At 48.3% G+C, this 17,911-nt stretch overlaps 1 protein-coding gene across 2 annotated transcripts in view; it reads left to right on the forward strand.

The window, feature by feature from the left end:
- The window catches only part of FLVCR2 (FLVCR choline and putative heme transporter 2), a 54,158-nt gene that overhangs the window by 14,834 nt on the left and 21,413 nt on the right, over window positions 1-17,911 (forward strand). For both annotated transcript variants that reach the window (XM_064571396.1, XM_064571397.1), the window contains exons 2-3: window positions 14,448-14,589; window positions 17,393-17,533. In XM_064571396.1, the coding sequence (XP_064427466.1) occupies window positions 14,448-14,589; window positions 17,393-17,533 (283 nt within the window). The remainder of the gene's footprint in view (window positions 1-14,447; window positions 14,590-17,392; window positions 17,534-17,911) is intronic.

The raw sequence follows: 17,911 nt of genomic DNA on the forward strand, positions 1-17,911 counted from the left end.
GGTGCTGGGAAGTGGTGTTACTTTCCCAGCATGCAGTGATGATACCTCTTGTCTGTGATGAAGACTTGCGAGTCTCTGGGGTAACACAGATATGGCTCAGCCCCCTACCCCCTACCCCCACACATCAGTCCTTAGTCTCACAAACCTAAGGTTCTACTGAAGGAGGTGGGCTGTCCAGGCCTCTTAGGTAGACACAGCTGCTTTCCACTGGCTGGTTCTTGATCTTTTTCCAGCAATGCCGTTAACAGGATGTCCTTTCCTTGACTTCAGCTACCCCCCGTCACCAACATCAAACAGCCCCGTGTGGATCGCAGGTTAAGGGTTGGAACCCCGTCAAGGATGATAAAGAACCATACGGTTAATGTGACAGCTGGTGTTTCCTCTTCTTTCTTTGTTCTCTGTCTCCTGACTTCTGTCCAGCACCATTCCTGAACTTAACCCAATGGAGCATCTTTCTTCTCTTGGTTCTGAAGGACTAAGGGCCTTTTTCTTTACTGAGTCATCTCGAGGTGGGCGGCCTTCCTGCAGGCTCTGGCTGTCCACCTCACTTCTTCTGCTTTCTGACCTCATTCCCAGGCATCTTTCCTTTTTTATGCTGTGCAAAAACATGAGCTCAGCTTCTCAGCGCCCCACAGTTCAAGATGAGGCCTTGCTTGGGCATGAGGGCAGATAATAGCTGTGCCGTGTATGTGCTATAGGGAGATGGGAGGCAGGGCTGGGCTCTACTTACTTGCCATCATTTTGGAATTAGTGTGTCTCAGAACCTCGTAATGGAGCAGTGTTTGCTTTGGATCCTGCCTGATTCCTTCTCTAGAGAGGAGGTGGACACAGGTCCCTTTTGTTTCCAGGAGACTGCTTCATTGGACAGCTCTGCTGGCTCCCGGGGAGGGGGGTGGGCGGGCATGAAGGTGGAGCAAAGTTAGGAGTTGTTTCTTTTTTCTCCATTTTCCCCTCCTCCTCTCCCCTGGAAATTCCAGCTTTCTGCCCCAAATTACTGTGTTGGCATGGCTGGGTGTCCTCTGATGGCTCTGGAGGCAGCTCTCTGTACACGAGGCTATTTGTGGTGTCCATCTATTCTGAGAAGTGGGCAGGACCCATTCCAATGGGCTGTTTGTTTGGGGTGGTGGCTGCCCCTGAAGCGATCTGTGCCTCCTCAGACCTTTGCCCTGGGCTTCCAGTTCAGTAGCTGGACATGTTTGTGGAACCACTCGATGAGCTCACTCAGAGGACCACTTCTTCTCTCCTGAGGTGCTCGGCAGGAATAGATCCCTCTCTATCCCACCAACCCTGCCTGGGACATGTAGGGAAGACAACAGCGGAAAACTGTCTCTGACTTCTTTCGCTGAGGGCAGCGGGGAGCCACTGTGAAGTGCGGGCCATGCACCTCCAGCTGCAGAACCCCCAAGGAGGGGGGGCGGCGTGGGTTGTTAAAAATGCAGATTCCTGGGCACCAGGGCAGAACCAAGGAATCAGCGTCTCTGAGTGGGGCTCAGGAATCTGTGTTTTTGATTCTCTGTCAGGGATTCTGACGCCCCCTGAAGTTTGAGAACTCCTGGGGTGAAAGCCGTGGAGGCGGGACCCAGCGCTGCTGGCCGCTGTGTTTGGAGTGTCCAGCTGGACACCTGCCCTCTTCGGGCACCAGCTTTGTGATCTGTCGCAGGAAAGTCTGCCTCCCAGGGTTGCCACCGGAGTTAAGTGAGGGAGAGTGTGAGAGCTCTTGGAATCAAGCCCTCCATAGACTGTTACTGAGCACACACCTGCCTTCTCCCTCCTTACCACGCTCTTTGTGGCATCTTTAGATTTCAGGTCCTTTCCTTCATCGCTGCTGTCCCCGAAGTTCATGCCAGCAGATCCCCCTCCCCAGTGCCATAGGTGGGGGAACTGAAGCAGCCCCGCCTGCGCCCAGTCTCTCAGCTGGTGAGAGCACCCCCAGCCTCCTACAGAGAGGTCAGCCCCCCGCAAGACCTTGCTCGCAGTACACGGGCCAGGAGGCGCCACACCTGGGGCACAGCAGCGACTGAGGGTATTTGGGTGGGAAGATGGATGTCTGGTGCTCTGGCTTTCACACTTCAGCCGTGGGGCGTTATCCTCTCATTGCCGAGGGAAGCTTCCAGAGCATTTTCTGTGATTATCATCTAATAACATGTCAGCTGTGGCCTCAGGAGGAGGGGAGTGGGGGTAAGGGAAGAATGCGGCTTGACTCAACTCTCTTACTAATCTTTTCCACCTTTTCAGTGTAACTAGGCCCCCGGAGAAAATCCCCTCCTCCTATATCCTCAGTTCCTGAAGCCTTCGAAGCAGGTGGTCAGGAAGAGCAGCGGGTGGTTATAAAGCCTCTCTCTTCCGGTGCTGCCTGAGCGGGGCGGGACCCGTACAGATCAGGGCTCTCGGGTTTCTGGAGCGACTTCCTCTAAGCCCTCACCACCTCCATGTCCTGAGTGTCACTGGAGTGTCACCATCCCGGTCCCAAGAAGACAGTCTCAGCCCCTGGCCTGCTGTGTGGCCTTGAGGCAGGTATCTCAACCACCCGCGCTGTTCGTGGAGTAAGACCTCCCTCCTTGCTAGTGTTTGCTTCTCAGGCTGTTGTGGGGGGAGAGGACGTTGGGTTCCCAGAGGCCAGATCATTGGCTGGAGGTTTGTTTAGAGGGACTGAAGGAGACGTTAATGCTCTCTCCTCCCAATGGACTGCCTTCAGATTCACTGTCCAGAAAGAACTTTGATAACAGATACCGAGTAAATATGGTAGCCATTTAATGATGACCCAACCACGTTCCTTAGTTATATAACAAACGCACTGCAAAGGATTCCATCAGGCCCTGGGTCATCTGGAGTCTCAGACCATGTCTTCGTGGGACGTGAGCCTTGTCGCGGCTCAGTGAGGTTCTGCGGGAAGAGAGCGGGGCCGGGAATGGGAGCATCAGAAGTCCCGATGTTTACTTCACTGCTCTGAATTCAGCAAGTTGCTTAGACTCAGGGAATAGGGAACAGAGTACGCCCCTCATAGGGCGGTGTCATTTCACCTGGACTTTGGGCATCCTGCTCTGACCTCACTGGGTTGTCTTGCTGCTCAGATTATGTGTTGGGCAAACAGAGGCCCTTAAGTGCCTTTAAGAAAAACTGACTCTGGACTTGCTCAATGACACTCAAGGAATAAAACGGCTTTCCTGTGCACAACTCACACCCTATCTCCTTTGTGAAGTGCAACGTTGGAGTGCTCTTGGCTTGAGGACCACGGCCTCCATTCGTAGAGCTTGGCATTCTTGCCTTTAGAGCCAGCTCTTCGTTTCCAAATGAGCTCTGGTCACTCTGGCTGCAGGAGTCTGTCCCAGAGCTTCTGGGTTCTGGAGTATTTCTGCTAATTTGAGCCTCTTGAGCTGATCCATTCTGCAGTGCCAGGAATCCTGCAGAACATTCTGATTCCTTTTGATTCCCAGAAGGGGCTTTTGCCAACGGTTGGCACAAAGCAGGTTTCCGTCTCTGCCTAGGATGGCTCCTTTCTTCAGTGGTGGCACAACACAGAGCTGATTTGGTCCTCACTGTCAGGAGACAGGGCCCAGAGTGAGAAGCTGTCTTCTGAGGGCCTGGTGGTCTTGGCCTTACCACATTTCCCCCCACGCCCCTTACAGTTAGTGGCAGTGATCAGTGGTGACAAATGGGGACTGGTGGGGCTTGGGCTGTCCTTGTGAAGACATTGCCTTTTCTCTCTCCAGTGTCCCTCCTTCTCCTCAGGGAAGAGGGTACCCCATTATCTGCCCCAGGAATGGCTAGTCCTATATTCCCATGCTGCTCCCCGCAAACCCATGGCCTTTCCTAGGGTGCCCCCACCCTGGGCCAGATCTCTGTCCCTTGCAAATAACCCACACAGGGCCCTGGCCATCCTCTCTGTCTTCTTGAATCCTGCTTGTTCTGGATTGCATTCCCTCTAGCCAGCCTCCCCACGTCTCCCCAGTTGATAGCAGGTAATATGACAAATGGGAGCCAGTGAATGAGGCTCTCCTCCTTTTGGCCTGTCCGTCTCAGGAAGGCCTTGGCCACACGCTCTGCTTCTAGAACTCAGTGCTCTTACCTATACAGTCTGCTCTCGGGAGCTATGGGTTTTTTTTGAGACAGTGCAGCACAACCTTTATTTTTTATTGCACAAATGTTTAGTGAGCATCTACTTTGTTCTAAGCGGCATTCTGAGTGCTAAGGGAGAAGCAGTGAATGGGAAAGAAAAGGTCCTTGCATTCACATTTAAGGGTGGAGAGATGAAACTGAAAGGCAGCAACTAATGGAGTGACTAATGGTGGAAATACCAAGCCGAGTAGGAGGGGAGGCATCTTCAGAGCAGGATATTAGGAGATGTTCTTGTGTAAGTAGGTCCCTGAGTAACTCCCTAAATCATCGGGCAAAGTCTGATGGTGCTGCTTCCTTGGGTCGGTGTGAGATATGGGTGACTAATTGTTTTTCTCGTGCGAGGCTTAGATTTCTTTCTCTTTCTAGATTTCTCCTCAGGATCACGAGGCAGGGTTAGTTAACTTGTGAAGTTGCCTTCCTAGGAAAAAGCTGCTTTGGACCCACTCTGTCTGTTTCTGGAGGCACACCCTGCAGGAAGAGGAACTGGGTCTTACATGGCAACCCACAAAACAATAATTCCTCCAGGGTCTGTCCCCTGAGTAATCACCTGGGTCTGAACTTCACCCCTGAAAATCAGTAGGGGAGGGCTGTCTGTCACTCGGAAAGTCCAACCAGACTTAGAAGAAAATGTGGGAGGGGTAGGAGCATTTGTCATCATATGAACTCCTTTTAGGGATGACAACATGTGACATTGCATGTGTTCTGGGCTGTTTACCACCGTCTGTACCCAGGACAGTGGGACGCACCCGTCGGCTGCTGTGTGCGAGTTGGTGCGAAGTGCCAAAGCACTTGAATAGAGCTGTGCACATTGCCTACTTCCAGTGCGAAAAACTGGGAGAAGGTGAGGTCTGTGCTCCACTGCTCTGGCTGGCCTGGTGGTTCAAAAGATGCCCCCTTGTTTTTCCTCTTTTGCACGTGAGTCATGGGGAAGTTCTGTGAGGCTGTGGTCATTGGCCATCAGCAGTGTCAGCAGAGGGACCTTTGAGTGGTGAAGTCAGCAGTGATGTGGACCCTTAGTGAAAAGGGAGGCAGAGGAGGCTTCATGTCTGCTCTCATAGAGATCTAGACTGACCCTTTGCAGATGTCACCAGGAGGACAATTTCAAGAGGAACCCCAACCCCTTAAAGGAGGAGTGTGTATACCAAGAGCCTCCGGAGTTGATGACTGAAAGCAGGCACAGATACGGGGCTCAGCTAAAAAAAGAAATAAAGCTCTTTGTCAAAAAAAAAAAAAGTTCCCTGTAGAACTCAGACCCCTCCCCTAAACTTAGCATCTTCTCTATTTACAGCCAAGGGTACCTCTGCTCTTCAGTTACCTTGCATCCCCCCCAAAGATGAGGAGGAAACCCAGCACCAAGGTTGTAGGTCAAGATCAAGGTACATTAGGGCGCCTGGGTGGCTCAGTCGTTGGGCGTCTGCCTTCGGCTCAGGTCATGATCCCAGGGTCCTGGGATCGAGTCCCACATCGGGCTCCTTGCTCTGCGGAGAGCCTGCTTCTCCCTCTCCCACTCCCCCTGCTTGTGTTCCTGCTCTCGCTATGTCTCTCTCTGTCAAATAAATAAATAAAATCTTTAAAAAAAAAAAAAGATCAAGGTACATTAGATAGCTTATAAGCTTGGTGATGAGAGCTCTTTGTCTCCTCCCTTTCTTTTTAGTACAACCAACATTTGGTGCTCAATCAATACTGAGTGTAGCTTTGACGGTGGGAAGTCCCATATTCCAGTGGCCTCCATATCTGATCTTCAGAGCCCTAAATTTGAGGTCTTCTCTGTGTCATTCCTTCTCACTTCTGCTTTCTTGTAGTGGTAAGCTCTCAGAATATAGCTAATGGCTACTGTGCCCAACCTGTTAGCTGCAGATACTTGAGTTAGGTCCCAGATGCACAATTCTGAGTTATCTCTTTATTTAGAAGACATTTCCCAAGCACCATCTCTGCCCTTGGCATTGTGCTGGGCGCTGTGTGGGGAAGAGTCACAAAGGCAATGTTAATCAACGGCCCTCTCCTCAAGGTGCTAACCATCTATCTGGGGAGACACCACCACCCTATGTGGAAAAAAATCCCAAACTAAGCATCACATAAGAATAAGAAATCACATAGGATCTAAGTAGTAAACAAAATAGACTATGGCTGGAGGTACCTCTCATCTCCAACAGCTAGACCTAGAGGGAGGTGCTTGATTTACAGAATGGATCATATAAGACTGGAAGAATTGTCAGGTGTTTGAAGGCACTCACTTCTGTGACATTCACCCTGCTTATTGGATTTGGAGTCAGCTAGCCATGGGTTTGAATCTCAGTCTTGCTGTTAGAAGCTGAGTGACCTTGGGCAAATTAGAGATGTTTTCTCATCTATAAAAACCAAGTTAGACATGATGATGCCAACTTTAGGGGGTTGTCATAGGGATTAAATGAAATAACATGTGAAAAATCATTTAGCACACTGCCTAACACATAATAGGTGCTCGTTATGCATTAGTGCTCTTCCTTTTAGTCTAGCTAATAGCCAAGACCTGATCATTTAATCTAAGCATTAGGGTACAGACTCTAGTACAGATGGCCTGAGTTTGAAGTCCAGCCTTATCACTTATTGTTATGTGACCTTGGATAAACTACTCAAATGTTATTTCCTCAAAAATTTTTTTCCCCACTGAATGCTTAATTTTTAAAATTTTCTTTAAAGATTTTATGTATTTGACAGAGAGAGAGCACAAGGACGCAGAGTGGCAGGCAGAGGGAGAGGGAGAAGCAGGCTCCCTGCTGAGCAGAGAGCCCGATGGGGGGCTTGCTCCCAGGGCGCTGGGATTATGACCTGAGCCGAAGGCAGATGCTTAACCGACTGAGCCACCCAGCGCCCCTGAATGCTCAATTCTAAAACAGGGATTAAAAGATTGTGCTTGCATGTGTGTGTGTGGCTTAGTAGTGCCATGGTGACTCGGGCACGGTGAGGGCCACTAGCCGCTGCTATTACTGTTTCTTCCCTAAGAAGCAGGCTGTCCTAATTTCTGTACCTGCTGCTTCCTACATTTCCCTCACCGCTTTTCCCCCAAGGGACTGAAGAAGTCCGACAGTGTCCAGGTAGTAGAAGCCCCCAGCAGAGTCATAGATTTGAGGACAGACCCTGTGAATGGGGCGGGAGCCCTGAGGAAGTCTGGAGTTGACTAGCTGTGACCACTGTGACCTTGCTTCTTAAGTTCTTAGAGACCTCAGTTTAGCTTTTTAAATCCATAAAACCCCCTTGGTGAGTGATTTCCTCCTAAATCAGTGGGATTGTTTTTGTTCCTGAAGGTCTGCTCTGTCCTTAATCCTGATTTGGCCTTTTCAAAAGAAGCCAAAGGCTTGGGTTTGGGGATTTCAAAAATACAGTCATATGAGTGGGCTTTGCGTGTACATTACTGCTTACCGTGGCATTTCCTAGGAGCTCCTTGGCGTTCCTAGGTGGCGGGGGGCTCACTCTCATAATTCAACTGGTGGTCCGTTTCAGTGTTTCAGTGTCCCGGCACCCACCCCATTCTCCTTGCTTCTTTCTGGGGCATCCACAGACTCAATGCCGGGTCCAAAGGTGGCTTTCCTGCAGAGTGCCTTTACTCTGGCCTAGTACCTTACGTTTGGGACCCTGTTTACGTCATTTTACCCAGATGTAGGTGTAAACCGATGTCTAAGTGACGTATTGGAATGTGCAAACATGTGTTTCAATAGAGCCACTTTTGTGGTGGTTAAGAGCCCACACCAGTACACACTGGGGATGGGCAGTGAGCGTTAGAGTCACCTCGGCGTGTTGCACGTAATTCCCCGCTTGTACGTGATCTGGGAGACAGAGCTTCAGTGGTGGCCTCCCTGACAGTGGCCATGCTGTGGGTGCCTAAGACACCCGTGTCGAGCCACGCAGCCCCAGAAGCGTGTGGGCATATTTAGGTATGGGATGGAAATTGGGCTTACTTCATTTTTAGCACATTTTAGTGCCCGTAAATTCTGCATGGACTTAAATGACCCTTTGTGTAGTAACGTTTTCTGACATCTGTCTGTGTAGTTTAACTTTTTTTTTTGAAAAGATTTTATTTATTTATTTTTTTGACAGCGAGAGAGAGAGATACAAGTAGGCAGACAGGCAGGCAGCCAGAGGGAGAGGGAGAAGGAGGCTTCCAGCTGAGCAGGGAGGCCGACATGGGGCTGGATCCCAGGACCCCGGGATCATGACCTGAGCCGAAGGCAGATGCTTAACGACTGAGCCACCCAGGCGCCCCTGTGTAGTTTAACTTTTCCTCAACTGTGGTACTCTGTGAACCTTAGCTTCAGATTAATTTTTAGATTGTAAGACCATTGCTAGAGTACATAGAGATGTGTAGGTTTACACGTGCATCTCGTCACACATGATATAAAAATACCCTGTGGGGGTGGCTTCGTGCTGTGTGCTTTAAGATCGCTCACGTGGGTTGATGGGCTTTAAGTGTGTGAAAGTCTAGATTGAACCCCAATGTATCTTTCACGTGGCTCTGATTTTAGAAGGGCCTTCAATCATGTTTTTTTGTTTTGTTTGGCTTGGTTTGGTTTAGTTTGGTTTTAAGTAGCAAACTTTCTCTGAGAACTTGTCTGCATTTAAATTTCCAGCAACCTCTTTCCCCAGGTCAAGGCTCATGGCTAATCTGGAAGGGGAGTGATGTGTTCCTGACATGCCAGTTAGCTGAAGCCTATTCATTCAACACCCGTTTATGGAGCGAGACCCTGCTCTGTTTACCAGGCATCAGACGAGTGTCAGAAAAATGGCAGAACACCGAAGGATTAGAGGAGTTTAGGGCAAGGAGATCTCTCCTCACCAGGACGATCAAAGAAAACCCAGTAAAGGAGCTGATGTTGAGATGGGCTCTGAAAGATTTTTAAAAGAGGGAGCCCTTTCCAAGCAAGGAAGCTGCTTGCATAAAGGTAGAAACTAGACCATGAAGAGACGGGAATCGTGACTCGTCCGAGTCCGATCTGGCTGGAGTACCAGGGACACAGCAGGAAGTGGGCGGAGATGGGCCTGGAAAGGTAGTTGAAAGTAGGTGAAGAAAGCCAAGAACAGCAGGCTGAGGAGTTTGGACTTCCTTCCTCCCTCTGAGAGGGCTGACTCCTTGGAGGTCCCCCCGCAGGGACTTTGTGGCCAACGCAGCGCTGAGGAATGTGCACCTGAGTGCATGGCGCAGGGAGGTGGAGGAGAGCTCACAGTCGCCCACTCAAAGTAGCCTCCAAGGAGGGCTTGGGAAGGTCGGGGACAGAGTGTGTGTGAGAGGGCAGGGTCAGGGCAGACGGAGAGAACTGAGAAAGAGCCGCAAGAAGGAAGGAGCTGGAGAGGGAAGACGAGGAGACCCGGGGAGGGTGGTTTGTCCCACTGCCCTAAACAGACCAGGCCTCTGAGGCCTGGTAGCCTCCCGCGTCCGCCATTACTGTGAGAGGGGGCAGGGGGAGAACTGCGCCTGCTGCGCCCCCTCGGTGCGAAACTTTCTGCAGCACAGTCCATTCAAAGGAGCTCATTTAGACCCTAGAACAACTGCGAGAGCTAGATAATGGTATCTTCCTCTTGTGGATTAGGAAACAGGCACAAGGAGGTTAAATCCACTTCCCACAGTCAGACATGTAATAACGGGTAGAGCTGGGATTTGAACTCAGATCTCTCTGACCCCAGAGCCTGAGCCCCCGTATTAGAGGGACGATGTCTTCCAGGACTGCTGAGATGGAAAGGAGGAAAGGTGAGGGGTTTGTTTTTAAATGTACGCAACATAGGTGTGAATTCCTTGAGGAGCAAGGTGAGCCCATTAGGTCACATTTGAAGTAAGACTTCAAGCCCGGGGGCTCTGTGGCAGGGAAAGCTGTCCACCAAGTTAGGGGACATTTTTTACCCTTGGCGCCAGGGAGCCAGCTCCTGGGAGCCCTGAAATCCCAGAGACATGCCCGGCCCTGATCTGGTGACCGTGCCCAAGGGAAAGGAATGAGGCAATGGCCCAGGAATGGCCCAACCCTGGCGTGGAGTGGGCTCATGTTTGTCTGAATGGCAGGTATGCCCTAGGGGAGGAGTGGGCAGAGGAGGGGGTTGGGTGAGTGAGAACCTGTTTGCTGAGGTGGTTGCCTCCTATCAATAAGAACAGCGTCCACCTTACCAATGGCCGGGACAGGAGGATGAGGTGCCTGGGACCGTAGCAAAGGATTCAGACGGGGACCAGTGGTCTGTCTCTGTTCCATTAGGACCAAAGGCCTCACCATGGTGTTAACACAGAGCTCCCTGCCTTTTGCGGAAGCCCCAGGGTCCTCATTTGATGGTCTGGGCATCTTCATGGCCACGCAGCATTTAGGAGGGCTGCTCTGTGCCGTGGGTCTGACTCAGCGGTGACTCGGGGCTTTGTTGAATGCCCCATTGTGTTTGGTGATGGGGACAGTGGTTCTGTGGATCTTAGAGCCAACATAATACATGTGTTGTTCTGTGCAAGGGATTAAGTGTGGAAATCTTACCCTCTTAGATGCAGCCTGATGGTTTTCTGGGTTTCTTTTTGCTCTGCCAGATGCATAGTCAGCAAGAATGACAAGTAATGCATTACACACAGAATGGCTTTTTCCTGTTCCCCAAACCACTCAGGCAGCACTGATGTGTTTTTGACTGTGACATTTGCTCTGGAAGTACTCATGACCACTGATGCTGCAACGGTGTTTAGATGTCACCCTTGGGTTTGCAGAAAGGGCGACAAGAAAATAGGATATGAGCACTGAGTATCCCAGCCTGCCTTTTCATCATTGTATTCATCATGTTTTTGTTAAACGCCTTCTTTGGGGTAAAGTGAACCATAGAGATGAGAGTCAATAGGCTCTGTATTCAGAACTACTGTGTGTTTAACCTCAAGCTCAGCTGCTTATAGCTGTGTGACCTGGGGCAAGTCACTTCACTTTTCTTTTTTTTTTTTTAATTTTTTTAATTTTTAATTTTTTAATTTTTTTAAAAAAGATTTTATTTATTTATTTGAGAGAGAGAGAATGAGAGACAGAGAGCAGGAGAGGGAGGAGGGTCAGAGGGAGAAGCAGACTCCCTGCCGAGCAGGGAGCCCGATGCGGGACTCGATCCCGGGACTCCGGGATCATGACCTGAGCCGAAGGCAGTCGCTCAACCAACTGAGCCACCCAGGCGCCCTCACTTCACTTTTCTGCACCTCACTTTCATCGTCAGTAAAGCTGGGACAATGTGACACCTGTACCTCTCTTTCTGGGATTGTTTAGAGGATTGAGATCCTCCATGAAAAGCTCCATACATTTTACTGATTAGTATTACGTGCTAGGCTCTAGAGATAAATGTGAGCCCTGCCCTCCTGGAACTTAAAATCCGGTTGGGGAGACAGATGTTAATTGAATAATCATGCAAGTATAAAACTACCCGTGTGCAGCTAACCTCAAATGAGACACCAGAGAAAGGTTCCTTGACGAGGCATGGATTGAGCTCCAGCCTGAAGGATGTCTGCATTTACTTGGTGAAATGGAGTAAGGAAGGCATTCTAGTCTGGTCAGAGGAAGCTGGTGCAAAATCCCTGTGGTCCTTGGGCGTGAAGGTGCTGTGGACATTTTTTTTTTTTTAAGATTTTATTTATTTATTTGAGAGAGAGCGAGCAAGAGAGCATGCACATGAGCACAAACAGACTCCCCGCTGAGCAGGAAGCCTGAGGTGGGGCTCCATCCCAGGACCCTGGGATCATGACCTGAGCTGAGTCGAAGGCAGACACTTAAACGACTGAGCCACCCAGGCGCCCCACTTTGGACATTTGAAAGATCGAAAGGAGGCCAGGGTGGCAGGGTCTCAGGGAGCAAATAGTTAACCAGGGGCAGATGACCCCTGGTGCAGAACTTTGTGGGTATGTTTAGGTTTTTACCTAATTTAAAAGCAAGGGGAAGTCACTGCAGGGTTTTAGTAGAGGAGGGACATAATCCAATCACATTTTGCAAATATCATGGGCAGACCTGTGTGATACTGCCAGCTTTTGTAGATAAGGTTTTTCTCATCCATTCATCTGTCCAACTAGCCAACATGACTGAGCACCTGCCAGGGGACAGACCGAAGAACTGGGAGCTGAATAGAGCTGTAAACTCTCACTGAACACAGCTCTCAAGACGCGGGAACAAATATGTCTTGAAGAAACCAAAGAGGCAGCAGCTGACAGTCCAGTCCCTATGTTTTTGTTTTCCACACTGACCACGAAAGTACCTCCGAAGTCAGTTTCCTTCTGGAGAAAGGGTACTATGAGGCAGTGTGTCACCTACAGGTGACTGCTGAGGCCTGCCGGCTGGGGAAGGCTTCAGTGCTGGAGGTGGGGTGGAATAGCACTCACTCAGGCCTAGTGTGTAGACGGAGAATGGAGTGCAATCTCTGAGGGATCGGGTGTGTAGTGTAGAACCAGCTGGGAGGACTTACTTCTCAAGGCAGAAGATTACTGGGGATTAGGTTATCCTGTATCAAGGTCCTTTGGGGAATGAAAGAATCACAGAGCCTTGGATGGTATCCCGTATCTTCCTTCATTCTTGCAAAAGGGACCTTTCGGGGCTCTGTTTAACACCTAGATCTCCAACACTGCAGTACGTAGGGGGCCAGACAGAACCTGCAGGGGGCCCTGTTTTCCAGCTGTGCCCGTTGTATCTGTCCCTTTGTCTATGGCTGGTTTTAACCCCTTAAAGTCTTAGAGACTTACGCTAGACTTAACTCTGCCAAATCGCTGTGATCAAGGATCAGATAAGACTCCAAGGACATGAAATATCTTTTCTTCTGGAGAAGCCTGCTCACTTGGCCCTTTCTCAGGGCTCTTAGCCCTGGAGAGACCTGTCAGGCCCAGTGAAGGAGGCCCTGGCCTGAGAAGCTAGGAGATGTGTTTTCTCATCTCAACTCTGCTAGAACTCCTGTGACCATGAGTCACTCACTTACCTTCTAGAGCTTAAAACTTCACTTAGCCTCCACTTGATCCTCTAATAATCAGGTTGTACAGACGACGACAAAGGAACTTTCAAAACAATAACGTCCTATGATTTCAACCCACAAACATCCCCATTTGTGTTATCTTTTTGTGTTATCTTTTGTATCTTTGTTTTAAAGTCCCTGCCCCAACTAGATTATAAAATTCCTTGAAAGCGGGACTCATGCCATATCCATGTTGGTACATTGGTAAAATATCTAGCAGAATACTTTTCGCATAGTAGATGCTTTAAAGATCTGTTTGATTTATTGATTATATATTTGGCAAATTTGGGAGAACCCTACACTGAGCCTAACGATGATGACTTTTGCGACTGTTCCAGAGCTGAGAACCACCATCCCTAGTGGCTGTAATTGACAGGCTGGAAAAGCGATCAAGGTGGTCAACAGATAGGCAGCCAGTGAAGGACGCTGTTACAGTGTGGCATGAAAGCAACTTGGCCTCTACCTGCAGTTCCTTTCAAGTACAGTAAAGGAAAAGTGGGACCTTAAGACAAAAGATTTACTCATCTTCCTTCACTTTGGGAATTTGAGGCTTGCCTGAGTTCTCAGGCTGTTTTCCGATTTCTGCCTTGGTATATATGTGTTGCAGAAGGGCTTTCGGGAGTTATGTCACAGTAAGCCATTACCAAATCGAGGCATTTCTGACCTTGGAAACACCCAACTCACCGTTATCTGTCAGGTCACTGGAGTTTGAACCCTGAGGCAGGTATGAGATGTTCTAATTAGTTGGTGTGTGCGTATGCATGTTTATAGCCAGTTGTCATGTCCCCGTGTCCTGTGTGTGTACATTTACGTGGTGGCATGTAACTTCACACTATAGATGCTTTGTAAATTATGTTATTTACACAGTGAACTTACGTTTTCACATTTGTGAGTCGGGTAACAACTTCAGGCTTTCATCTCCTACTGAACGCAAGTTCTTGGGGTTGTAGGGTGTAGGATTTTTCCCTCAGCCGGTCTCTCAGCTTCAGGTTAATGGATTCAGTGACATGAAAAATTCAGTGAAGAAAAATTCAACGTTGTTTTATTCTACTATAGAGATATGGAAGTATGGGAACCATTGTTCATTAGTCTGCAGCTAGAGAAGAGCCAGCCTGCATTGAGAACTCCAACTATAATATTTTTCAGTAGGTAGTGATAGTTAGCGAGGTCAGGGATGTGTTGTCAATCAATAAAAAGAGTTGAGTTGTCAATGAAAAGAAAGATCTCTCAGGTGTTTTGAGAGGGGGAAACAATCCCTGTTTGGGTTTTAAAGAGGACTGGAAGTTAGGGTTTATGTTTCTTATCAGGAGTCTCTCTAAGTTTATGCTGTCGATTCTTGGCTGTTGGAAACTGTGATTGATTGTCTCTGTCTTCTATAGCTTGGAATTGCAATTGGGTTCTTGGTCCCTCCTGTTTTGGTACCCAACATCGAAGACCGGGACAAGCTTGCCTACCACATCAGCATCATGTTTCACATAATAGCAAGCGTGGCTACTCTGCTTTTCATCCTTGTCATCATCGGTAAGGTCGTTAGTAGACTGATGGGGGGCCAGGAGGCAGGGAGGTTCTGCTGACTTGGGTGGGGACCTTGTGAACATGGCCTTAGAATACCATGGACATTGGGCGCCTGGGTGGCTCAGTTGGTTGAGCGACTGCCTTCGGCTCAGGTCATGATCCTGGAGTCCCGGGATCGAGTTCCGCATCGGGCTCCCTGCTCAGCGAGGAGCCTGCTTCTCCCTCTAACCCTCCCCCCTCTCATGTACTCTCTCTCTCTCTCATTCTCTCATTCTCGCTCTCTCAAATAAATAAATAAATCTTTAAAAAAAACAAAAAAGAATACCATGGACATTTATAGAAACTGGAGGCCAGGCTTCTAGTGGTCTTCAAATGTCTTAGCCAACAGAGTGCTAGCTGGTCTTGTGTCCTTTGTTAGCGGCTCAGTAAAGATTTAATTGTAATTAACCAGTTCCCCAATAAAACCTCACCGGAATTAATGGGCAGGCTCTTGATCCCTGTGATGAAACCCCACTGAGTGCTTATGGTATATACCACAGACACTGTGCTAAGCATGCGTGATCTTGAATCTTGAGTGAAGTTTACCATCATCAATCCCACCAATCCCCTCTTTCCCACAAAGAGGAAAATGAGACTTAAGGGGAGTTAAGTCAATTATTCGAGATTAGTTAGCTAGTAAGTGGCAGAGATTGCCTAACCCTGTCTAACTCCATACTCTAAATTTCTGGAACAAACCAAAATAAAACAGAATTGGCCCACAAACACTTAATACTCTCATAGATTCATCTGAGAGTACCTGGGGACCACATCTTTTGAGGCTTTTTTAAAAAACTATGAGAGGAATACATGCTCATTATGGACAAATCTGGAAAATACGAGAAAGCATAAAGAAAAGAATAACTTGGGTGCCTGGCTGGCTCTACCAACTGATCTCAAGGTCATGAGTTTGAGCCCCATGTTGGGGATAGAGGTTACTTCAATAAATAAATAAAATAAATAATTAAAATAAAAAGGAATAACCATTAATTTAGACTGTACCAGTTAAACCCACCAGCAGCCTCAGATAACTACTATTAATTTTTATGTGCATGTACATTTGATCATTGAGATATTGGTTAATATATTTTATATCCTCTTTTATCATCTGAGTGATACTACATGTGCTGTGATAAATTCAGAAACAGTATAGTAGAGGCTTTTTCATTTTCAGTTAGTCATTCGTCTTTAAAGGTTAACCAGCTTTCTTCCTAACATTCCATCCCACGTGGTAAAGGTCTCATTCTTCCCTGCTATCCTCACCTCCAGAGTCAGAACAGTTTTATGATCGTGCACCCCATTCCACTGTTCTCACCGAGGCATTCTCTCCCTCGGGGTCCAAGATGAGAAAGTCTGATGGCTTTTCAAAGCTGGCAGGAAATGTTGGGCAGAGGACTTGCTGTTTCTGGGAAGGGGAGAAGCTACGGGGGAGAAGCTACGGGGCTGTGGATAGCCGCAGGAAAGAACAGTCTGCCCAGGGACCCTCTTCCTCAACCAGACCTTAAGTTTCAACTTGTAATGTGCCCAGCTTCAAATGCCTGTGCTAAGAGCAGATGAGGGTGTGGTTCTTTGCATCTGACATACCGAAGGTAAGACATTTCTACATTTTGACATTTTATTATCAAGCCAGAGAGTGGCTAATTGAGTAAAGAACTGAGAAATCTGATCTGAATTCTGGTTTGTGGTGGCCAGGCCCTTGAACAAACCAGAGAGAAATAGCCTCTTGCCTTGCTTTCTTTCCCCTGCTGCAAGGGGAGGTGAACGGGCAAGACAATGGATGAGTGGTTTCCAACGGCAGGAAGTAATTCAGGACTATTTCTGGAGAAGGAAGAAGCAGGGCTCTGAAGTTAGGGCTGGAAGGGTTTCTGGGTGGGGGACCTCTTTGATCTTCAAGAGAGTAAACCTCATTTCCAGAGCTTCCTCTAACTGGAAACAGTCTACTGACCTTTCAGGAGTGTTCTCATGGTGTGTGGAGAAGGCTACATGGAGCTTGCCTGGATCCAACTTCGGGGGCAATTTAGCCAAACTACTGGTTACACTTATCTGCCCCCAGAACCTGAACAGTGACCAATGCCATCAAATTGATTGTACCAGCTGTGCTGAAAATCGAATATAAAATGAATGGGTTTCATTCCCTTCTGTCCTGTCCCTCCCCAGTCCTTCATATCACAGTGACCACTCCTGCAGGGTATGTGTTAATTCTCTTGTCTCTTCAGGAGGCAGACATTAGACTCAGACTTTGACAAACTAGGAATGGACTTGAGGTTTTTTCAATAGAAGATCTTTTCACTTATTTAGGGAATATTCCTTGGCTGCATTGTGCCAGGCTCTCTGCTAAGCAGGGACACCGTCCCTGCCCCCTCGGGAGGAGCTCTGGTGCTAAGCCATTCACTGGGCTCACTAATCCCAAAACCTCAGCTCTCGCTTCCTTTCTAGCCATGTATTACTATTATATTAGTTTCTGTGCTCTGCGGAATGTTATTTGCTGATTTAGTATGGAACTCCTTGATCCTTGAACACTGCCTGGGAGACCCAAGGAGTGCAGCCATTGAGAGGCCATGAAGAAAAAGTAATTAAAAGACCTCACTCAGTCACAGGTGGTGAGAAACAGTTTCAAGAAAGGAGGGGTTGAAGGATTTAATTGAAGAATTAATATTTCCTTTTCGAGTCTTAACTTCTTCTAGATGAGGGAGCCAGCTCTTGTCCATGTGTCAGCTCTGCAGGGGTGGGGTCATGGGGATTTGCAGTGATCTCTCTGTTCCTTTCCTTTCAGTATTCAAGGAGAAGCCTAAACATTCCCCCAGCAGGGCCCAGTCCCTGAGTTATGCCTTGGCATCCCCTGATGCTTCGTACTTAAGTTCCATTGTCCGGATCTTCAAAAACCTCAACTTTGTGCTGCTCGTCATCACCTACGGTAAGGTGCACATGTGTCCAGGAGTGTATTTAAATTGGGAATGTGAGACAAGAGACCTGATGTGTCTATGTGTCTTACTCTTTCCAAATCCCAAATGTGTATATAAAGCTATTGCTCAGGGTCAACCAGAGAGTCAGCTGTACCTCAGGGCCTTTGCATGTTCTGTAAAGTTCACCTAGAAAACCATTCCTCCCCATGTCAAGTTGTCTGACAAATGCCTGCTGATCCTCCAAGTCTCATCTGAGTATCACTGCTATAAAGGTGACCTTTACCTCTTTTATTATGCTGTTCCTGGTACATCTTAACACTGAACCATTAAAAAAAAATTTTCCAGGTCTGTCTTGCCCCTAGACTGTGAACATCCCAAGAGTGGGGATT

This window comes from Mirounga angustirostris, unplaced genomic scaffold (genome assembly GCF_029215605.1).
Source record: "Mirounga angustirostris isolate CCGP_5_RB_7025 unplaced genomic scaffold, mMirAng1.0.hap1 SCAF_9, whole genome shotgun sequence".
NCBI classification, from domain to species: Eukaryota; Metazoa; Chordata; class Mammalia; order Carnivora; family Phocidae; genus Mirounga; species Mirounga angustirostris.